The sequence below is a fragment of the Phoca vitulina genome, unplaced genomic scaffold (assembly GCF_004348235.1).
Source record: "Phoca vitulina isolate PV1807 unplaced genomic scaffold, GSC_HSeal_1.0 scaffold4, whole genome shotgun sequence".
NCBI lineage: Eukaryota > Metazoa > Chordata > Mammalia > Carnivora > Phocidae > Phoca > Phoca vitulina.
In genome coordinates, this window is record NW_022589707.1 from 5112620 (window position 1) to 5135802 (window position 23183).

Below are 23183 nucleotides of genomic sequence, written 5' to 3' on the forward strand. Positions count from 1 at the left end.
TACTCCTCCTAGCTCCACCCCTACGCGAGGCCTGCCCCCGTCCCTGCCGTCGCCGGTGCGCGCGCAGGCACAGAGCCCTCGCGCTGGATGTGCCGTCCAATGGGGTGAGAGAGCGCGCTTGGCGGAAAGGGAAGGGGCGGGGGGAAGCGTGGAGCCGCTCCGTCCTACGCGGGAATCCGATTGGTCGTCGGTTCCCGCGGAAATCACGGCTCGCTCTCCGGCGCCTCCCACCCTGCCTCACCCGCCTCTTGGAAGCACTCCACGGAGACCGGTTTGGCCGGACTTTTGACTTTATTGAACTGTTGGGGCCAGGGTAAGGAGGAGATGGGAGAGCACTGGAAGGCGTTAGACAGATACCGCACAGCGGATGAATGCCTACGTGGGGAGCACACCCCTGAGGAGGGTGGGTCGTCGATGGTTGGGCCGCTCCCAGTGGCTAAAACCTGCATCGCAGCCACAGCACGATTCCAGAAAATCTGGTGTTCTGGTGGGATCCGAGGAAGCTGGACCGGGGGACTGGGGTAAAACCCTGTGGTCAGAGCGCAGGGGTGAGGCTTAACGGTTAGACACCGTGCGAGTGGCTCCAGCGCTTCACAGGTGATTCAAGAGGGAGCCTTAGATACTCCGCCACCCCTCGCCAAGCTCCAGTTTTATCCTTTCTGGCCCTCATCCACCCATCTCAAAATCGGAAGCCCCTCCCCCTGGGGCAGTTTACTCCGTTGCTTCCCGCTAGGAAGCACTGGAGACTGCTCTTCAGCCCCTGGGCAGAAACTGCTCCCTACCTGGAGCACGGGCTGTCGCAGCTTTGACTAGTTTTGCTTATCCAGGAGGCTGGGCACACTCTTGGTCACACTCAGCCCACACTGTCTGCAGACACAACTATTCCACCATTCTGCCTATAGGAAGTCTCCCACCTCTGTCCAGCAGTTGTCCAAGATAGAGATTGAGAGATTTTGTGGATGACCTTGTAATTGAAAATACAATAGGACTTGGGATCAGAAGAGTACAGTTAAAATCATTTTTATGCTGTTTACTAGGAGTGTGCCCCTGTGCAAATTCTCAGACTTCACTGTCCCTTGGAATCCTCATTTTTCAAATGAGGGTAGTAACATCTCACATGGCTGGGAAGCCTAATTGAGCCGGTAGACAGAAACACCCAGAACAGAAACAACATAGCTGTCACTCAGATGTTTCTTTTCTTCCTTCTCCAGATTCTCTGGATCACTCCTCTCACCCTCCATCTAACTCTGGAAATACCGGATATGGGGTAGGTCACTGAATGTCACCTGAAGACTCAAATTGTGCCACATACATCTCAGCTGGAAGAGGCTTACCATAGCCTGACTCCCCTCTGTGTTCAGTTCCCCATGCAGAAACACAGTTCCTGACGCAGCAGGCACTGGGAAACGTTGGTCAAATGCATGAATGGGTCTGGTGCAGAGATGATAGATCGTGGGAAAGTCTTTTACGGGGGCGTCCAGTTGTTTTCAAAGAAAACATCATCATCAGGTTGACCAAAGCTGACATCATAGGCAGGGGGTGGAGTAAGAGGCTCCAATTTGGGGGGCACCCTCAAGCTCTGCAGATCAGGAGCAGTAGACATGACCCGGGATCCCCGAAGCCGAAGGCTGACTGGATCTCTTCCGGAGTTTTGTGGGGTCATAGACCCCTCTGAGCCCACTACTCGCCTTTCTAGTCGGGCTCTATCGGGGCCGTCTGGATTGCTAGGCTGTCCTTCCTCAAGTTCTGGGGGGATTACAACACTGCTGTAGGGGGGTGGCTGATCCAACAGCTGGGGGCGGCATTGTGATTCCAACACCACAGCCTCTTCGTAGGTTGGCACCTCAAAGGCTTCATTGTCACTGAGGGAGAAGAAATAAAGTCACTGGTGGCCTCCTGAAAGGAGTCCTTTTTCCCTTTACTGTCATCTATTGGCAAAAGACCCACCCACACCTGACCCCACCCACCACCTCAAAGATACCAGTAACAGGAAAGCAGAGCTGTATGTCTGAGAGACTAGAGGGACACAGGGCAAAAGGTCCATCGTATATTCCTAGAATTCTGTCCACCCCTTGACTCACCGTGCATTGCCTGAGGCCCCTGGGCTCTCCGTCTGCATTGATCGCAACCCCCATTCCAGAACACAGGCCAGGAGGCAGACAAACAAAAAGAAGCCACCCAAGGCGAGAAAGAAATAAGCAACAGGGGTGATGTCCGGCGGTACGCTCAGTAAAGCCAGCCCCAGGAGGAAGGAGGTGCAGCACAGGAAGAGAAGCGGCTTCTCCAGTCTCCCCCACAACTGGGTTGGCACCATGGCCCCTCCCCAGGCTCCTGCAAAAAGACACACAGGTGTGTCTAAACCAGCAGTTGGCGTCCCGTCTGGGTCAGATTCCATCCCTGTTGAGGAGGGAAGCTGGGGAGGAACACCACTTACCCGTCTGACCCCATCTTTCCATTTCCTCCACTCAGCCCATGCTCTGGTTGGGGGAAGAAAGTGCACATGGATGCAACAAAGGGACACAACTATGTGAGAATCTTACAAGGCCTAGGGCAATGGACAGAGGCCCAGATAACTCCTGATCTCTCCCTATCTGCCAGGGTATCCCATCCTTTACCGGCCTTAACTCAGTAAGCTCAGATTTCAAGTTTCCTGTCTGTAGTTACCGCAAGGGCTAGGAAGCTGGTGGGGGGAAGCCTTCTTTTCCCTCTCCCAACACAGCTGCCACGCCTAGGCAGCAGCACCCCAAAACCAACCCATTAGGAGTTCCCTGCACTCTGCATAGCAAGAAGCCACAGACTCTAGGTAGGGGCCAGACCCCCTGCTTGAACCCTAACCCCAATCCCATGGCCCTCCTACCCTTCTCACCGGTGTTAGGAATTCCTCTCTCACCTGTCTGGACCGACTCCGCAGAAAGTAGGTTGTAGGGGAGCGGGAGGGGGGCGGGTGGAGCCCAGTGGCTCCACCCACTTTTCTGTTCCAATCCCTCCGCTCCTGCGCAGGCTTCCTCCTCCCCTTTCTGCTCACGGAGTGGTGCTATTGCCCCACCTTGATTTTTTTTGGTTTTTACACCACCCACCCCCTACAGTGCCTTAATGAGAGTGCTCCTGCGTCCCCGCCCCACCCCAATGATCTTTGTACTTAGGACCAGAGTTATATTCAGTTTCCTCTTCTCTTCTCAATGCGCACTGTTTTCCGAGTAGTTTGTCTTCTGTTTAGGTAAATTTTATGCTTGGAGCAGAGGCCACGGTGTATTTAATCTCTAGATCACATGGTGCTTTGCATGATTTGCTGTGGCATGGAATGGCGGGTCGTGCTTCAGCTGCCAAAGTACCATTTCTTTGAACTTGTTTTCTGCAGACCTGTAAGACGTTTTTGTTATGGTTCTTGGCCCAGTTAACTCTTATTCTTCAAAAGTCACGTCCAAGGTGATGCTTACTACGGAGTCTGTCTCCACAGTGTATCCACAGCATTTCTTCCTACCCCTGTTCAAGCCTTTAGGTGTTTCTATAGTAATTTTCTGTTTATATACCTTTCTTCCACCGTGAGCTTTTCAAAGTGAGTGATAAGTTTCAATAAATTCTGAATCCCTTCAATTGACATGGTTCCTGACACAAGGTAGATGCTCACTAAACATAGCTGAATGCTCTCATTAGAAGGCTACCATCTTGCCTGGCCTCACCACACACTGCAGATCCAGGACCCGCTCTTATTTTTCTTTTTTTTTTAAGTTTTTATTTATTTATTTGAGAGAGAGAGAGCATGAGCAGGGGGGAGGGGCAGGAAAAGCAGGCTCCTTACTGAGCAGGGAGCCCCATTGGGGCTTGATCCCAGAACCCTGGGATCATGACCAGAGCCAAAGGCAGACACTTGACTGAGCCACCCAGGGGCCCCTGTGACCATTCTTTTTTTTTTTTTTTTTTTTTTTTAAGATTTTATTTATTTATTTGACAGAGAGCACAAGCAGGGGGAGCAGCAGGCTTAGGGAGAGGGAGAAGCAGATTCCCCACTGAGCAAATAGCCTGATGTGGGGTTCGATCCCAAGACCCTGAGCCGAGGGCAGATGCTTAACCAACCGAGCCACCCAGGCGCCCCTATGACCACTCTTTTAAGGGGAATCCTGGTAATAAGTCTAGGTGACGCAGGTGTTGGGGAGGTGTAGAGGATGGAGGCATACTTTATTCTTGAGACACAGAGAAGGCTACAAGGCTGGGTTCCAGGCCTTCAGAGTGTTACCATTGAATAAACCAAGGGGAGTAGGAGATAATGGGGCACAAATCTAATCCCAAGGACAGTCGTGGGGCACAGCCAGGGCTGCTGCATCAGAGGATGTGTGGAGTGTGTGTGTATGTGTGAGAGAGACAGAGTGGGAGAGGAGAGAGGAAGGGAGGGAGGGAGAGAAGGATGAGGGTGCCTGGAGTGGAATGCAGGTGTGTATAGTGGTGGAATGTCAATGATGATTCTCTGACCAGATAGAGGAGAGGGAGGAGATGTAACAGGAAGGCTATGGTAGTCCAAATGAGCTGTGTCTCTATACGAAGTGGGAATGAAGAGTAGGGGGAGAGCTGGTTGTTGTTTTGTTTACATGAATTTCCATACTGTTCATCGCATATAAGGAAAGTATGACTGGGATCAGAAGGATTCGCATCTGGGGCGCCTGGCTGGTTCAGCTGATAGAGCAGGCAACTCTTGATCTCAGGGTCCTGGGATCGAGCCCCACGTCGGGCTCCTTGCTCGGCTGACGCTTAACAACTGAGCCACTCAGGCGCCTCTGGAGAATGAGATCTTTGTAGCATAAGGCTCTTGGTTGCCAGAAGGAGCCTACACTAGAGAGACTTGCTAGTTAAGAACCAGTTCCAAGTCAGGAAGGTTGGACTGCTGGCTGGCTGTGCCTTTAATATATTCTCTATCACAATAATTTTAAATAGATTTTCTAAAAATTCCATTTTTATACTGTTACTCTTTATTTGAGGGGGGGGCAGAGGGAGAGAGAATCTTTAAGCAGACTCCCCGCTAAGCACGGAGCCCGATGCAGGTGCTTAATCCTAAGACTCTGAGATCGTGACCTGACCTGAAATCAAGAGTTGGCTGCTTAACCCACTGAGCCACCCAGGCGCCCCTAAAAATTCCACTAAAATCTTGCAAAATATTTAAGGGTCATAAAGAAAAAAAAATCATCCACAATCTCCTTATCCTAACATGGCCATTTAAAATTTCTACACATTTCTTCTAGTCTGTTCACACACTGGTTGAAATGATCTCTGGTTGAAATCAGAGTACTCAGCATTTTGTATTTTTAAAAAAATTTAAACATTGTATCATGTATAATTGATCTTTTGATACAGTCTTTGTTGTGGTAATTTTTAACAGCCACATAATGGTTTTTTTTTTTTTTTTTTTAAGATTTTATTTATTTATTTGACAGAGAGAGACATAGCGAGAGAGGGAACACAAGCAGGGGGAGTGGGAGAGGGAGAAGCAGGCTCCCCGCAGAGCAGGGAGCCCTGTGGGACTCGATCCCAGGACCCTGGCATCATGACCTGAGCCGAAGGCAGTCGCTTAACCAACTGAGCCACCCAGGCGCCCCTAGCCACATAATGTTTTATTGAATGGATGTACCATAATTTAACATACCTTTATGTTATGTTACTTGGTAGCATTGAGTTTATTTTATTCAATTTTTTTTTTTTTTTTTTGTCATCAAATGTTTCAAGAGACAGAAAGTAGATGAGTGGTTGCCAGGGGCTGGAGAGAGGGAAGAAATGGGGAGTAACTGCTAATGGATTTCTTTTAGGGGTAATGAAAACGTTTAAAAATTAGTAGTGATGCAGGGCATCTGGGTCGTTCAATCAGTGAAGCATCCGATTCTTGTTTCAGCTCAGGTCATGATCTTGGGGTTATGGGATGGAGCCCCTTGTGGGGCTCTGTGTGTAGCCTGCTTGGGATTCTCTTTCTCCCTCTCTCTGCCCACCCCCAAAATAAATAAATCTTAAAAAAAAAATAGTAGTGATGCTTGCACAACTCTGAATATGCTATAAAAGACTCACTGAATTTTACACTTTATAAGGGTGAATTATGCTTCCATAAAGCCTTTTAAAAAATGATGCTACAATGAACCTCTTCTTATGTGTAGTTTTCCTTCTTTTTGGATTATTTCCTCCCATTAAATTTCAAGAAATGTCATCAACACAAGCAATGTGAAAGAAAGATTTTGTTGCCTTGAATACATATGGCCAAACTTCTTCCCCAAGGTTTTACTTTCCTTTTTTCATCAACTTAGTATCCTTAGCAAAATATAGATGCTAAAGATACTATTGGTCATTCTGCTTCCTACTTGCCTGCCTCTACAAACCACCATGTTAGGGGTCGGATTACTGCCCTAGGCGGGCCCACTATGCCCACCTCATTTTGGGAGGGGATAGTGAAGGGAGGGACGTGGGAGGTTGGGGGGGGGAAGCAGAGATAATCGACAGACTTCCCGTGAAGGGTAGTTGATGTCTACCACCGTGCACTTCTCTACGCCTCCATGTTTTTGTGATTTTGTGTTTCTGAATCTGAGTCTGCTTTATACTTGTAGCCAACATGTATGGAGTGTTTTGTGTACTGCTCACTGTGCTAAATGCTTTATACAAATTAAGTAATTTAAAATATAATGTAATAAGAGGTAGTTGCTATTATTATGTTCATTTTATAGGTGAGATCAGAAACTTGAGGAAAATGTATAGCTAATCAAGGGTGGGGCCGAGATTTGAACCTGTAGTCCCAGTCAAGAAATCTGGCTCCTAACACAATGTCATCCGACACTAAACACTCTTTTTGGCTGATTTAATAATGATAATTTAATAAAACACCTATGACATTCTAAAATCATAACTCTGGGGTCTCTCCTGGAGGAGTGGTTAGATGTTATTTCCCCACTGTTTGGCGTCTTAAAAGGCTGACCATCAGAGAGCAAAGGCAGCAAAAGAGATTATCAGAAGATTAAATAAAGTTATCAATATGTAAGGCAAGAATGGGAAATTAGGATTGCAGGCCCTGTATCAGGATGTTTATCTTTTATGAGCTAATTAAGACTGATTACAAAAGGTAAGACTTTTACTTGAATAGCTCTAGACTAGCCCAATGTGCAGGTGACTTTTTAAAAAAAGAATGTAGGTGAGAATATGTGTGTATGTTTGTGTGTGTGTAGAAACAAATTGGCCCAATCTCCTTTGATCCTTGACAATCGTGTGGCTAAGTCTGATTATCATTTTCATGTTACAGAGGAGGAAACCAGCTCAGAGAAAGTACACGATTTGTTTAGTTAGAATCAAACTCAGAATCTTGCCCTTTTAACTCAGTTGAGTGTTTCTCTCTGTGTTTGTTGCCTTACCCACAGCTCTTTCAAATGTGTAGGGAAGGTGGATAAATGATTTAATATGAAGTATATCAGCATCATTGATATTTCTGGGATGGAAATGCTTCCCATAAATGATGAATTCTCAAGTACGTAAGAATAAATACACATTCTCACTCTCACCAGCTAGTTGTAATACTGCACAAAGCTCACTGGGAATGCACCGAGTGAATATGAGGTTTAGGCTGTCCCTCCAGCTCAGCTATTCAGCACCAAGCCACAAAAAGTGATTTTCGAATTTGAGAAGTTGAGTGTGGTTGTTGCCCAGCGACAAAAAAAGCATTGTGTTTATGAGATGTCTGCAGATAGCGGCAGAGGAGTCCCACATGAGTATGTCCCTAAATAAGAGAAAACACAGTGATTGTGGGTAAGCACATATTTTTAGAGATGTGAAGACCGGGTTTCAAATCTCCTTCCTACTACTTACTTGCTGTGTGACCTTCTGTAAGCTATTTCATCTTTCTGCATGCATGAAAGTAACTAGAGTTAAATATTAGTTAACTTTTTCTCTTTTAAAATAAAATTTGTCTACAGTGAAATGCACGGATTTTCAGTGGACCACTCCATAAGTTTTGATAAAGACTTAGACTTGTGTAACTCAAACTCCAATCAAGATACGAAGCATTACTATCATCCAGAGAGTTCCCTCATGCCCCCTCCCTGGCAACCCCATAGGCAACTATTGTTTTGGTCTCTTTCTATCTATTATACTCTTGAAAATGGTTTCTATTTTATGGACAACAATTTATTTATTTAATGATAACCACTGATAATCATTTGGTTATCCAACTAATAACCATTTCGTTTGTTTCCATGATTTTGCAATTCCTACATTTCTATACATGTTTTTATTCATATGCATAAATCAGAAAAATTCCTGAAAGTGAAGTTTTTGTAGAGATTGCCATTTGCTCTCAAAGGATTTATAAAAATTCACTCTCCTGCTCACATTGCAGGAATATCTGTTTGCCCACACCCTGATCAACAGTGAATTATGACTTGGATTCAATAAATTTTTACTGTTCACTTGCTACACAGGATGCTCCAAGGTGTATTCAGTAGATCTAATAGGAATCTCACTCTTAAAGAGCTGACTGTTAGTAAGAGGAAAGATGTGTACATAACTACTTGTAAGACAGGGTACAAAGTGACAAGGAACAAAGTGCTGCTGGGCTCCCCCGCGCTGACAAGGGTGGGGACTGGAATGCATCATGGATATGGATGGGGTTTGTTTACACTCCTTCTACATCCGTCTCATCATTATGCATGGGGTAGATAATAAATACTTATATCATTGATTGGTAATTAGTGAGGATTTGCTGATTTAATGATTCATGATCTCTTGATCCCTTGATCCTCCCTCAATTGCCTCCCCACCTTTTCTAATCTTTTTTGGTCTGGCATCAGCTAGAGCCAGTCATACCCTTGAACATGTGCTTGGCAGAAGAGGGAGTTGGTCTGATCCAAGCCAAGGGTTTCCGTTTTCCCCAGTCCCCTGTGAAGACATTGAAGGAACTCTCCGGGACTAAGGTCATGGAATGAGTGAGGAACAGTGGTCCAGTTGGCATCCTAGCCACCAATCCCCTCTTTCCCTGGGGTCCAAGTGGCTACTTATTTCTGCTTTCACTTTTGCTTATACCTGGGAATCGTAGTCAAATAAAGGGACCGTGATTCCTCTGAGGAGAATGATGAATAGTGAGCCCCAGGTTCGTCTTCCAGCTGGACTCCTACTTTCTCTGCACACCTCCCCAGCAGCATCCCTTCCTGCAATCCCCATTTAGCTTTTCTACTTTGAGACTTCCTGCATCTCCCCTTTGACCTAGTTATCTCCTTCTCCTTTGCCATCCCTATCTCTTTTTCCCTTCTCTCTCTCACGTTCTGCTCTTGGTCCATTTATTTGATAAGCATTTACTCAGCATGTATTATGTGCTTACAGGAGCAGCTATGGTACATAATTTGCGAGGTCTGGTGCAAAATGAAAATGCAGGGCCCCTCAATTGAAATTAAGAATTTCAAGACCAGGCAGAGCATCAAACCAGTCATGAGGGCCTGTGTGAGTGCACAGGTTGCAAGTCCATGAGGCTGAGGCTGACCTTGTGTGCACAGTATTGTGGGGACATGGTGAGAATGTGTAACATCACAGAATTGAAATCTCAGTACATTTCCTTTTCCTTTTTTTTTTTTTTAAGTAAACTCTATGCCCAGCGCGGGGCTCACACTCAGGACCCTGAGATCAAGAGCTGTATGCTGTACTGACTGAGCCAGCCAGGTGCACCCTCAGTACATTTTCAAGACAATTTTATTATGGAGATATCCCAACACACATAAAAGAAAGAGGAAAGGATAGTATAATGAACTCTCTGTGTACCCATCACTCAGCTTCAACAATTACGTTTCATCTACTCTTTCCATCTCCCCTACTTTTTATTTTTATTTATTTATTTATTTTTAAAGATTTTATTTATTTATTTGAGAGAGAGAATGAGAGACAGAGAGCATGAGAAGGAGGAGGGTCAGAGGGAGAAGCAGACTCCCTGCCGAGCAGGGAGCCCGATGCAGGACTCGATCCCGGGACTCCAGGATCATGACCTGAGCCGAAGGCAGTCGCTTAACCAACTGAGCCACCCAGGCGCCCATCCCCTACTTTTTAAAGGCAGCATGTCACTTCTATCCTAAATGTTTCAGAATGCAGTTCTGACTGACGAGAACTTATCTGTGCCCAGCCACCCTGCCATTTTCATGCTTAATGAAATTAATATTAAATCCTTAGTATCACCTAATATCCAGTCCATGTTATTTTCCCCCCGTTGTCTCAAAATGTGTTCTTACAGTTTGTACATTCTTTTAAAATATGCTGTTAAATGGGTGCCTGGCTGACTCAGTCAGTAGAGCATATGTTTCTTGATCTCAGGGTCGTTGGGTTTGGGCCCCACATTGGGCGTGGAGCCTACTTTAAAAAAATTAAAAAGGGGTGCCTGGGTGGCTCAGTTGGTTAAGCATCTGACTCTTGATCATGGCTCAAGTCTTGATCTCAGGGTCGTGAATTTGAGCTCCGCGTTGGGCTCCACACTGGGTGTGGAGCCTACTTATAAACAAACTATTAAGGACAATATGGACATTTCAAAAACAATCCAGTTAGGAAATGGACAAAAGGTGTGAACAGATATTTCACTGAAGAGGAGGTACAGATGGCAAAGAAGCACACAAAAAGATGTTCATTAGTCCTTAGGAAAATGCAAATTAAAATCACAATGAGAGAGCACTTACACACCTATCAGAATGGCTAAAATTAAAAAAGAGTAATAACACCAAATGCTGGTGAGGATGCAGAGAAACTGGATCACTCATGCATTTCTGGTGGGAAGGTTAAGATGGTTTGGCCACTTAGGAAAAATGTAGCAGTTCCTTGTACAACTAAACATGCACTTACTATATGACCCAGCAATTGTATTCCTGGACATTAACCCCCCAAAATGAAAATCTGTGTGCACACAAAAACCTGTACAAGAATATTCATAGCAGGTTTATTTATAATAGCCCCAAACTGGAAACAACCTAAATGTCCTTCAACAGGTTAAACTCTGGCACATCCATACCATGGACTACTACTCAGCAATAAAAAGGACAAACCACTGAGACACACAGTACCTTGCAAGGATCTCAAGGGAATTTGCTGAGTCAAATAAGCCAATCTGATGCCATTAATATAGCACTCTTGAAATGAGAAAACTATATGAAGAACTGATCAGTCATTGCCAGGGTTTAGGGAAGTGGGGAGGACAGAAGGTGGCCAAGCTATGAAATAGGAACATAAGGATCTCTTATGCTAGGAATATTTTGTATCTTGACTGTGATGGTGGTCACACACATAGTAAAATTATACAGAACTAAAACTGGACACACAAATGAGTGCATGAAGAAGTGGTGGAATTTGAATAGGGCTTGATGGAGAGCATCAATGTCAATTTCCTGGTTGTGTCATTGGGCTGTAGTTGCACAGGATGTTACCATTGGGGAAACTGGATGAAGGGTAGACTGAATCCCTCTGAATCATGTCTGACATTCGTGTGTTAAAACATATGGACATTTCTGGTTGCACACAAAAAAAACCAAGAGACTAGGAATGGGAATGACAAAGGGGAGACTCTTCACTTTTCACTTGATAACTTGCTGTTTTTTTCCCTTTTGTTTTACCATGTGCGTGTGATACTTTTTGTTGTTAATTAACGCTTGTGTTTTGGGTCTGTAAAAAAATATAATTCTAGAAATTTTACCTAAGAAGTTTGTTTTAGAAGCATTTTATCTGGTAAGCTTAGAATTTGAATTGCAATGCAAGAAAGTGGGTCAGTGTTGAATTCTGAGTATTGACATAACTGCAAATTTTATATTGCACTCCAACTGTTGAGTGGAAGGGAAAGGGAGGAAGAAACTAATAAGTACGAAACTCTTTGGGTTAGAAAAAAAGAGTGTTCATTTTAAAAATACAGCTGCATTTGGGGGCTTCCCCCTTTCTCATTGTTAATTGAGACACATTAATTTCATGTGTCAATTTGACTGAGCTAAAGGACACCCAGAGAGCTGACAAAACATTTCTGGGTGTGTCTATGAGGGTGTTCCCAGAAGAGTTTATAATTTGAATACGGAGACTGAGTAGGAGGTGGCCCTCACTAGTGTGTGTGTGCGCGGGAGGTAGCAACCAATCTATTGAGGGCCTGAATGGAACAAAAAAGCAAAGGAAGGGCAAACTTGCTTTCTCTGCTTGAACTGAGACATCCATGTTCTATTGCCCTCAGACACAGGTGCTCCTGGTTCTCAGGCCTTTGGATTTTGGATTGGAACTACACCACCAGCGCACTTTCCCGGGCCTCCAGCTTGCAGATGGCAGATTGTGGGACTTCTCAGCCTCCATAACCATGTGAGCCAGTCCCTGATAATGGATCTCTTTTCATATATACCTATAAATATCCTATTATTTGTTTCTTTGGAGAACCCTGACTATTGGATTCTACTTGGCAGAAGTTCAGACACTATAATGTAGATCATGTTTGTAAGGTTTAGTCTAGAAATTGTCTCATTCCTCCAGAGATTAAATTTGCTAGCAGATTAGGAAAACAGGATGCTAGATTCTTTGAAGGAAGACTGGGAGAGCTGGGAAATATGCATCTACAATAAAAGATTATACCACATTAGCCTGAGGTAAGATTTAGGATTAAGTTAAGTAACTGATTAACGTTTCAAAACAATGGGAAGGATGCATAGTTGTGCCCAAATGTGAATCTACAAATTCTTTTTTTTAAAATTTAAATATTATCTATTTTTTGTTTGTCAGAATGATCATTTCAAAAAGTATACAAGTGAAATGGAAACATTTAGGCATATTTTATTCCAGGATTAATATATCAATGTCCTCTGTAATGTGTTTTTATACATCAAGACATAATTGAGATCATACTATATAGTTTCATCTTTTTTCCAACTAATATTATATTCTATGAATTCCCAATGTTGAAATTCTTTACAAACAGAATTTTGGGTGGTGCAGTCGGTTGAGTGTCTGACCCTTGGTTTTCGGTTTGGGTCATGATCTCAGGGTCATGAGATCGAGCCCCATGGTGGGCTCCCCACTCTGTGAGGAGTCTGCTTGGGATTCTTTCTTTGCCTCTCCCTCTGCCCTTCCCACTTGTGCTCGTGCGCTCTCTCTCTCACAAATAAATAAATCTTTAAAAAAACATATACAGGGGCGCCTGGGTGGCTCAGTTGGTTAAGCGGCTGCCTTCGGCTCAGGTCATGATCCCAGGGTCCTGGGATCGAGTCCCACATCGGGCTCCTTCCTCAGCGGGGAGCCTGCTTCTCCCTCTCCCTCTGCCTGCCACTCCACCTGCTTGTGCTCTCCCTCTCTCTATCTTTGTCAAATAAATAAAATCTTAAAAAAAATAAAAAAATAAAAAAAACAAAAAAACATATATAATTTTTGATGGCTATGAAACATTACATCCTGGATGTACCATAACTTATTCAAACATCCTCCTATTGTTAGATATTTATAAGTTACTTGATATCACAAATCATACTGGGACAAGCATGTTTATTCATAAAGCTTTATCTCCACCACCATGCTCTCAGCATATATGAGAACTTCTATATGCTTGAACATATAACTTGAATATATGAGAAGTAACATTTTAATTTGCTCTTATGTTTCTTACTATTGGACATTTTCCCATATTTTAAATTTATATTAGCTGTACATGTCATGAAATCTTTGAAAGAGGGAGTGCGAGTGTGTATTTGGAGATGTACTTCTGGTGTTAGTTAGCAGATAAGCCTAGTAAGGATGACTGGAAATCCTGGAGTATGCTGGAATAACGGAAGAGGGGAGAAGAGGAAAACAGCAGGTGATGGGGGATAAGACGGGAAAATGAGCTCTGAGACCAGAAAGAGCCAGAGGGTGGGGGCGAGGAATCCCCTCTTAATGCCTCTGGGGCCACTGAGCCATCGAAGGACACATACCTGCTTCCCAACAGATGTCCAAGTGTGGTTTCAGCTTCTGAATAAAGAGTATTCTCAAAGAAGTCCAAAGACTACTGAAACACAAGGTCTTCGGATTGATGTACAGGTGCACATACGGAGCAGGGCCTTTGGATAAATAGCTGAGGGAGTGGTAAAGCTGTAGGGCTGTGTGGGGAGGAACAGGGCTCACACTAGGCCAGGGAGAGAGGCCCCAGGATCTTCTCAGGATCTGCTTCGTTGGTGAGCAACTTCCAGGCCATGGCAACTCCAGCCTGTCGCCCTGTGCTGCCACCTTGCCCTGGTTCTGCTAGTCAGTGTAGCTGGAGCTGATTCAAATATCTGGGCAGAAGCTCAGCCAAGTTCTGGCTCTCTCTGATCCCAGCCCCATTTCAGGCACCCTGGCTGGTCAGAAGATAGTAACTGCCAAACTGGTTAGTTGCAAAATCCATCTGGCTTAGTTTTCCATCCCTGAAGAGGACTATTTCCTCTCCTTCCACATAAGTTGCCCTGAGGTGGGCAGAGGGGCTCGCAGTATGGAAAGAGCTGTTCGCAAACACCTAGAGTGGACAGGGGGTGACTGCAGGAAGAACACACAACACCAGGGAGGACAAAGACCCAGAAATATTATGCCTGATGGCATTAAGTTTATTCTGAGGGAAAGCAGAGTTTGGGGTATCACGCCACCCCCTCCAGAGCATCCCCCAGGGCCACAGAGGAACCTCTATCAGACAGAGAAATCAGAGTCCTAGTGTCACACAGTGGAAGAAGGGGAAGCAGAAGGTCTGCTTTCTCATCCCAATAGTTTTGCTTCCCCTTGGGAAGCCTTAAAGTCTGGCATTTATGGCTGGAGGCACAGGGCCCATCCACTTCTCTCCTAGATGGAGAAAATCAAAGTCAGAGGCTGGCCCCACAAACCCCCAGGGGTTTTCTAGGAAGAGCTCTGCTTGGCTTCCTTTTCTTCTATGGGGGTGAAGGTGGCCTCTCCCCATTCAGCCCTGAGAACTTCTGTGTATGAGGCTTCATTGTTGGAAATGCATAGAATATATATATATATTTTTTGCTCTGGATCTGTCCTTCTGGTCAACTGATAAATGGGGGTGGGGCTGGGGTCAAGGGCAGCTCACCATGAACCTGAACTTACCCAGCAGGTGTGCCAGCAACTCCATCCGATCAGAGCCAAACAGCATGTGGGTTTGGCCATCCAGATGGGCCACGGTGATTGGCAGCCCAAAAGCCTGGAGAAAGCAGTTACAGCGCAGGGAGTAAGGTGATGGAGCAGGTGTTCATTATGGCTGGGATGGAAGGCTAAGAGTCAATACTTGTCTGAGGTCATACAAGCAAAGCAGCTAAGAGGTTCCACAGCTCTAAGGAGTTTTCTGTTTCTGATTCTCAGATGCTCTGACTTTCCTCTCACCATCTACCTCCCTCCCTTCCTTTCCTTGGACTCTGGGGCAGGAAGGGAGAGGATGAAGGTTGTCTGGGACAGCTGGGAGGACTCATGTTGGGAGCAACTTTTAGAACAGGAGCATGGGGACCCAGCAGATGCTCAGCCTCATTCTTCAGCACTGGGGTTGGGGACCCACATCAAGAGTTGCTCACCCCATATTTGCAGGCTGCGTCAGTGGTCTCCTTGAGCTTGTTCTTCACGTTTGGTGTTGAGATCTTTTCCAGGAGTCCCCGGGCTTGTTCTGTAGACATGCCAGCTTTCTCTGCAGCCTGAGGGGATGTGGTAGGGAACACAACTGTGTCTGCATTAGTGGGGTAGGGATCTCAGGAGAAACTCTGGTATTTATTTTCTGCTCCCATTTTCCTGGTAAGGCCTTTACCCACCCACAAATAGAGGTCTATCTTTGCTATGAGGGGCTGTTTTTCTTTTCTCCCCCTTTAAAATCTTGTGATTGGTGGAAAGAACAAGGTGCAGAAATTGAAAGCCAGAGGGCATCTTAGAAACCAGCTCCCCAACCTCTTTATTAACCAGTGAGGGGACTACTGTCCAGAGGCAGTACATGACTTGGTTGGCATGAAAGAACTTGTTAGTGGCAGAGCCGACGCTAGAATCCAAGTCCCCTGACATTAAGTCTGGGCGCTTGCCTTTCTACTTCTCAGAATTCCTGAATATCTTGTGCTCTTTTGAAGCAAGGGCTGGGCTATAATTCTCATGGCATTTCCTGAGGACTTTAGAGCAGGGCACAGGGATATAGCCACCTGCAGGGCTTAACAAGAATAAACGTTTCAATTTGGGGTTTGTTGATATCATTTAGGATTAGTGGTTCTCAATTTGGCTGCATACTAGAATCTCCCGAGGGAGCTTTTAAAAAATCCCACTCATAGGTCATCCGCTAGAACAATTACATCAGAATTTTTGGTAGGCAGTGCCCAGGTGCTCCAGGTGACTCAAATATACAGCCAAGGTTGAGAACCACTGCAACCTGACCTCCTCAACCTGGAGGGGGAAACAGGAAGTTACGAGGTACGTTCTGATGTGACAGGGTCTTTGACTTGGCTGCATGAGAGAACTGTGTCCAGACCAAATGTTCAACAACAGGGGAACAGTTAAGTAAACAAAAGTAGGCCCACTGAATGGAATGCTGTGTAGAAACTAAGAATGATACTTTCAAAGAGTTTATAATGGTATGGAAAATGATTGTTACTAAGTGGAAAGACAAGCCTGTGCATATACTTTGCAGGAATTCTTTGTGATTTGCCGTTTTATGTATTTTTAAATTTGAATATACCTCAACTATCTTTTGTAAACTGAAGGGAAAATATCATTTTGAATTTCCTGATTTAATCCCAAAGAAAAACTTACTTTTTATACCCCCGTGTATGGCTGCCACACATTTCAATGTTTTGAGCTATTTCCATGTGTTTCCACTCAGGCTTCTGTGGGATTTTTCTTTTTAAAGCCTGTCTGTAAAGTCTCCTGCTTTCTACTCTGGATATATCGGTGAGGTCTGGTATTGGAGTGTTTGGGGCCAATACTTCATCCCTCCCCATCTGGGAGTGCCAACATGTAACATCTCTCTCCCACTGACTTCTTTCATGAAATAAAACCTACCCATGTAGAATTTTGCACTTCCCCTTTCAACCATGAGATATTCTTTTGGGAGTCCTCTGAGTTCCAAACTTTCATTAATTCGGCTCCTCAAACACAGATATCCTTTCTCCCCAAATAACTATGACCTTTTCCACCCAAAATGAAAACTGTGTCCTCTTTGCCCCTAAATGCCAGGTGTTGTCAGCTTCGCTATGAGAGGGGTGGGGACAGAGCCAGGATACTCACGGCCAGGATGCTCTGGGGCTCTGAGATGTCTTCATCCTGAGAAGAAGAGAACATTCCGCAGGAAGGGGGCGGTGAGGGGTGAGATGGGGGGACAGTAGGCCCGTGAACAACAGGGGAAGGCAGGACCAGGCCTCTGGAAACCAGGTTCTAGGGGAGGGTCAGCATATCGTCCAGGGTCTCCCAAGTAGGTTCCCAGAGCTCTGCCCTCACCCGTGACCAGACACGCATCCATAGTTCCCTGGACACTTTCTCCAGCATCTCTGGGTGCTCCATGCTCACAGCGGTGAGGAATCTCATGGCTGATAAACTTCCTGTGGGGCAGAGATACTCAGAGACAGGGCTCTTCTAGCTTGTTTCCCACGGAGGACTGGCTCTTTCCTGCTTCTGACATCCCCAGAGCTTGACTGCCCTTAGCCTTCCACCCAGATTTCTCATAGCCTGTTTGTACTGCTCTTCTTCCCCTTAGGTCCCCGCAAGCTTCTGCTCACTTAACGCTCACCTGTGTTTCCCCAAGCTTTGTTTCATTTCATGTAGTTGCCAGCCCCTACTTCCTGGCACTACAATTTGCAGCTCTGCTGCCTTCCACTGGATACACCATCTGTATCTCACTCTTTACCTTTTTCAAGGATCACAGAGAAGAAATCCTTGGGGAACTGCACAGGAATCTGGACATGCTGTCCCAGGAGCCTCACATCATTTCTCAGATATTGGGCTTTGCGGGGAAGCAGAGCTGGTGGCTGGTTTCCTGCAAGTGGAAATTTGGGCACACTGGTGAGAGACTACCTAAGGGTCTGAGGCTTGGGGGGGGAACCCCTACCCGGGTTTTCAGCAGAGTGCCAATTACTAGCTGCTGGTGCCAATGTAAAGACCCATTTGAGGGCAGCCCCCCGTGGACCTTTGAAAGCCACCCTCCCTCAAATCCCTGTCCCAAACGCTGCTGCGTTCACACCACTGTCTTTCATGATCCCGGCAATGAGGCTGGGGCGCAACTGCAGGTTGATGTTCCAGATGTTCTTATACCGGCACAGGACCTGCAGGAGCAGAGGTGGAGATGGGGGCCTGTGTGTAAGATGGAGGATGGACAGAGTGAAAATGGCTGAGGGAGAGGGAGGGGTGTTCTTTGGCAACTGACTAGCCAGAGGCTCTAAGTGCAGAAGAGTAGGGGTTATGCGGACACCCTAAACTATTTGGTTTTAAATGGCAAAACTCTCCACTCCCAGAAATCGATCCCATGAACCTCGCTCCATCCCAAGAAATCGATCCCAGGATCTTTGCTCAGTGGACAGCCTCCATCCTGTTCTGCACTCCACCCCCCAAAAACTAACATCGGAGGGCTAAGAGGTGGCTGTGCCGTGGATTTCTCCTTGATTCTTAGGAGTTACCCCTCTTATTCCAAACCGTTGTGGGAAAGCACTGCCTTAGGATATAAAGGCTCGACCTGGCCAGCGACCGTATCCCGTTTCGAGACACAAAGTGACTTTCACCCCTGGCTTCCTAAACCCCATCGGGCGGCGCCAGGAATTTCACGAGACCACGGTCCCCGCGTCCCGCTCCCCCCCTTCCCTCTGCCCTTGCCCTCCAAGCCCCGGCCAAGGGAGCTCCCGGAGTCACCTCGAAGCCCAACCAGGAGTAGGGGGACAGCACATCGTAGAAGAGCTCCAGGGTGCGCGGCAGGGGTCCCATGCTGCAGCAGCGCGCGTTGCCCCGCCCCGGGACTCGGCGATCCCGCCCCGATTCCCGGCCTGCCCCGGAGGACCGCCCCCCGCCTCCGCCGCGCAGCCGCGCGAGGAAAACCGCCCGGGGCCAAGTCTGGCCAAAGGGCGGTTGGGGCGGGGCCCCCTGGGGAGGGCGTGGCTGCCCTCCCCGCTCCGCCCCACAGCTCCCACCGCCCGCGCATCTCCCGGTCTCCGCCCTGCCCTGCGCGGGGGTCTGGGGCCCAAGCGGGTGTTTGAGATGCTTGTTGTGCTCCTCTGGCAGGCCACCCGCCCTCTCTGAACCTCAGTGTCTTCGTCATCCCTCTTAAAAATGGACATACGTGATGATAACCCCTACCTCGTACAGCCTTGTGAGAATGGAATGTGTGAATGTGTAACTGAAACATGTTAGAACTTTCTGAGATGAGGGCAGAGTAAGAAGTGCCCAAATTATACATGTTTTGTACTTCTCAGAGCTTAGCTGGAACATATTTGACAGTCAGTACATATTCTGAGAGTGAGTGCAGGAGAGAAGGAGGCCTCCTTGCCACGATAATCGGAGGGATAATGGGGAATGATGTGTCCTATTTCTATTTGTGAATATGTCATATTGTCTTACATTGGGATTACATTTACTGCAAGGAAATAATTTTTTAAAGTTCTATTTAATTTTATTAAAATTATTCTTAATGTTACTAATTTTGTGAATTGGAAAACATAACAATAAAGATTCCACTTCTCATTTGTATTCATTAGAAAAACAACCTTAAGCCATCAGAACACAAAGACTATAAACATTTACATAGAGTAGAACATATAAAATGAAACAAGGATGCTATTTTAACCCACTTGCAAATAGAACTAATTGCTTTGCAATAACTGAAACTGAAAAATTACACGTTTCTCCAGTAATGTTAATTTAAAAGTATCCAAGAGCAAATTTAGCCCCATAATAATATTCTATTTTAAAAGTAAATCATCACTTATTTTTAAAAACTTTAATATTTAGGAATGATTTTAGATTTACAGAAGAGTTGTAAAGATAGTAGAGAGTTTCTACATACCCCTCATCCAGCTTTCCCTAATGTGGACACCTTACATAACCATGGTATAATGATCAAAACTAAGAAATTAACATTGGTACATTACTATTAACTAGAAGATGGGCTTCATTCAGATTTCACCAGTTTTTCCGCGATTGTCCTTTTTCTGTTCCAGGATTCATTCCAGGCTACCACCTAGCATTTAGTTGTCCTCTTTCGTCTCCTCCTATCTATGAAAGTTTCTTGACTTTTTCTTGTGTTTCTTGACCTTGACACTTTTGAAAAGTATTGGTCATGTATTTTGTAGAATGCCCCTCAATTTGGGTTTGATGTTTTTTCATGTCTAGGCTGGGATTCGGATTTTATGGAAGTATACCACAGAGGTGAAGTGCCCTTCTCCTTGAATTGTGTCAGGGGGTTCCTGATACCAACATGACTAATTACCCATGATGTTAACCTTGACCACTTGGGTAAGGTGGAGAAAACTGTCAGGTTTCTCTACTGTAAAAATCACTGTTTCCCCCTTTCCATACTCTATTCTTTGGAAGGGAGTCATTAAGTACAGCCTAGTTTGGAGGTGGGGGTACTGGTTGAGTAGATTAAACCCATTTCTTAGAGGGAAGGACATCAAAGAATTTGTGGCTGTATGTTAAAACCACCCATATTTTGGGGGAGATACTTTGAAGCTATGAAATGTTCTGTTCCTCCTTAAACTTTCACCTCCCAATTTTATAATTCCTCAGTAGATTTTGCCTACAGCAATTATTATTGTGTTGTTCTAATGGTGACTTTCTATTTCCCTTGTTTCTTCTACATTTATTAATTGAAATTCTGAAAGAATTGTTCCATTTATGTATTTATGTATGTATCTATTCATTCAGTCATTCATTTATACATATGGACTGATGGATATTTATTTTAAGAATCATAGAATGGTAAAACGTTGATCTGAGTCTCTACATCCTACCTCCATATACTATTATTATTATTATTACTTTTATATTGGGCTCTGTGGATAATACTGAGTGGGAACAACAAAAAATATTTACACTTCTTTACACATACTGAGAGGAGTCTAGGTACTGACTAGAGTTGTTGGAACAAGAAACAGTGGTGTAAGCCAGTTATTTACAGTAGCAAAAGTAACTAATAAAGGAGCTAAATATGATGTGATTATCAAATTTAGGAGGGGGTGGAGAAGGGGTGGGATATGTAAACCAAATCCTTATCTTTCATGGTCAGTGATATTGTCTACATTTGAAACATCACTAGAGCTTTGATCATATAATTTGGAGTTAAGTATTTGAAACCACAAATGCTTTAAATAAACTGCCTTTCCAAATAAGTAAAAGATGGATTGTCCGATAAATGGTTGTGGGACAACTGGGAGGTTTAAACAAAATGTAGCTGGACCCATACATCACACCTTACCCAAGGAACATGTCTAGCCTGATCGAATATTTTATGTTAAAGAAAGAAACCACTAAAGTACCTGAGGAACTTATGGAAAAACCTTTAAAAAAAAATCTGGGAGTAGATGGGGCACCTTGGTGGGTCAGTCGATTAAGTATCTGATTTCAGTGCAGGTCATGATCTCTGGGTCTTGGGATGGAGCCCAGCATCAGACACCCTGCTCAGCGGGGAGTCTGCTTGTCCCTCTCCCTCTGCCACTTGTGCTCTCTCTGTCCCTCTCTTAAAAAAATAAAATCTTTAAAAAAAAATCGGGGAGTAGAGACCTCTTTGTTAGCTGTGATACTAAATGCAGAAACTTTAAAAGATTTATACATTCAATTACATAAAATTTAAAAAATTTGTTTGGTAAACTCCAGTAGGTCAAAAAATAACTGGGAAAAATATTTGGGTTCATTTCACAGTCAAAATGCTAATTATCCTAGTGTAGAAAGAGCTACAAAATAAAGTAAAAGAACAGAAGCCCCGGGGAGAAATGGGCCAATGATATGAACAGAACATACCCAGAAATGGACATATGGGACATAAAAGATTGTGCTTGTATATACTTATAAAAATTGTGAGTCAGGATTACACTATGATATGTTTTTATTTATCAAGTTGGCAGAGATCAAAAAGTTTGATGACTCAGGGTGTTGGCAGGGATTTGTGGAAAATCATTGTCTTATGCAACTGGTGGGAGTGTAAATTGTCGGTACAACCTCTAAGGAGGGCAGTTTAGCAATATCTTTCTGTTTGCAAATACACACACCCTTTGAGCTAGCAATTCCATTTTTAAGAATTTATATTATAAACATGTTTGCCTCCATGCAATATGATGTCCTATAGGGTTATTTATTACGACATTGTTTATAATAGCAAAAGATTGGAAACTACCTAAATGTTCATCAATGTGGAACTATATCAATACACCACGATTTATAATATTTTTCAACTTTAAAAAGAATTTGGAAGCTCTTTAAATATTAATATTGCATGATATCCTATGTATTAATAAGTGAAAAGCAAGATGCCAAACAGTGTATATCATTCGCTGTCTTTTTTTTAAGGGTTGGGATGCTTTCTAAGTGTGTGGTGTACATATACATATATGTACATGTTGATATCTCTGGATGGAGAGACAAAAATACTGGTGAAACTGGTTACTTTTGAGGAGGGAAGCTGGGGGACTGGGGCAGGGCAAGACAAAGTTTTTGTTAGATGTAACATTTAACCCTTTGATTTGCGACCCATGTGAGTGTCTTATCTACCCAGAAAGACAGGCAGGAAGAAAGGATAAAGGCAGGCAGGAGGGAAGAAAAAGGAAGGAAGGAGGGAAGATGCCTTTGGGAACTTGTATCGGCAGGACAGGGAGGGGATTACAAGGAGACTTATGTATCTGATTTATTGCCATTTGTATATTTTACTTTGCTTTAAGGAAAATGTCAGTTATGAAGGCCACGTGGCAGCATGTGTGACACAGTTTTAAGGCACAATATTTGCCAAGATGCAACGGAGTATTTACATCTCGGTTCCCAAGGTCTGACATTTTCCTAAGGATTTACCAAGGGGTGTGTGAAATTCTGTGTGCTAGCTTTCTCCCTGAATAAATCATGCCAAAATGCAAGAGAGTGAGGTTGACATTATTATGGCTCTAATCTTGGAAACGTTATGCTCTATTAAAAGAGATTAACCTTGGCAAACTGGGTACTTGAAATATAACTGATAACAAATTTAGTTGGAACATCTCACAGTTCACAGTTCATCAGTTCATACCAGTGTGACAACGTCACAGCTGAGAACAGCTAAT

General features: G+C 44.6%; 2 protein-coding genes and 1 long non-coding RNA gene across 3 annotated transcripts; 1 reads left to right on the plus strand and 2 right to left on the minus strand.

Annotated features, from left to right (window-relative positions):
• Positions 1-238: 238 nt before the first annotated feature.
• On the plus strand, positions 239-12934 carry LOC116630701. The gene is made up of 3 exons (XR_004298988.1): positions 239-313; positions 1212-1267; positions 12188-12934. It is a non-coding gene; the product is annotated as an uncharacterized LOC116630701 (long non-coding RNA).
• On the minus strand, positions 638-2386 carry TMEM139 (transmembrane protein 139). Its single transcript, XM_032401422.1, has 2 exons — positions 2082-2386; positions 638-1862 (listed from the first exon to the last, which is right to left on the minus strand). Exons 1-2 carry the CDS (start codon positions 2312-2314, stop codon positions 1466-1468), a joined length of 630 nt encoding a protein of 209 aa, XP_032257313.1. The 5' UTR covers positions 2315-2386; the 3' UTR covers positions 638-1465.
• Positions 12935-14526: 1592 nt separating the features above from the next.
• On the minus strand, positions 14527-18946 carry GSTK1 (glutathione S-transferase kappa 1). The gene is made up of 8 exons (XM_032401423.1): positions 18799-18946; positions 18137-18218; positions 17804-17932; positions 17398-17498; positions 17188-17223; positions 15504-15620; positions 15046-15139; positions 14527-14778 (listed from the first exon to the last, which is right to left on the minus strand). The coding sequence occupies exons 1-8, from the start codon at positions 18868-18870 to the stop codon at positions 14729-14731; spliced, it is 681 nt and encodes a 226-aa protein (XP_032257314.1). The 5' UTR covers positions 18871-18946; the 3' UTR covers positions 14527-14728.
• Positions 18947-23183: the final 4237 nt, after the last annotated feature.

Excerpts from the sequence above, each read along its gene's own strand:
- TMEM139 (XM_032401422.1), bottom strand. The coding sequence starts at position 2,314 with ATGGTGCCAACCCAGTTGTGGGGGAGACTGGAGAAGCCGCTTCTCTTC. Across the intron at positions 1,863-2,081 it reads GGGGCCTCAGGCAATGCACG|TGACAATGAAGCCTTTGAGG; the intron begins GTGAGTCAAGGG and ends CTTCTCCCTCAG.
- GSTK1 (XM_032401423.1), bottom strand. The coding sequence starts at position 18,870 with ATGGGACCCCTGCCGCGCACCCTGGAGCTCTTCTACGATGTGCTGTCC. Across the intron at positions 15,621-17,187 it reads AGCCCCAGAGCATCCTGGCC|GCTGCAGAGAAAGCTGGCAT; the intron begins GTGAGTATCCTG and ends ACATCCCCTCAG. Across the intron at positions 14,779-15,045 it reads GTTGCTGGCACACCTGCTGG|GAGAGAAGTGGATGGGCCCT; the intron begins GTAAGTTCAGGT and ends TTCTCCATCTAG.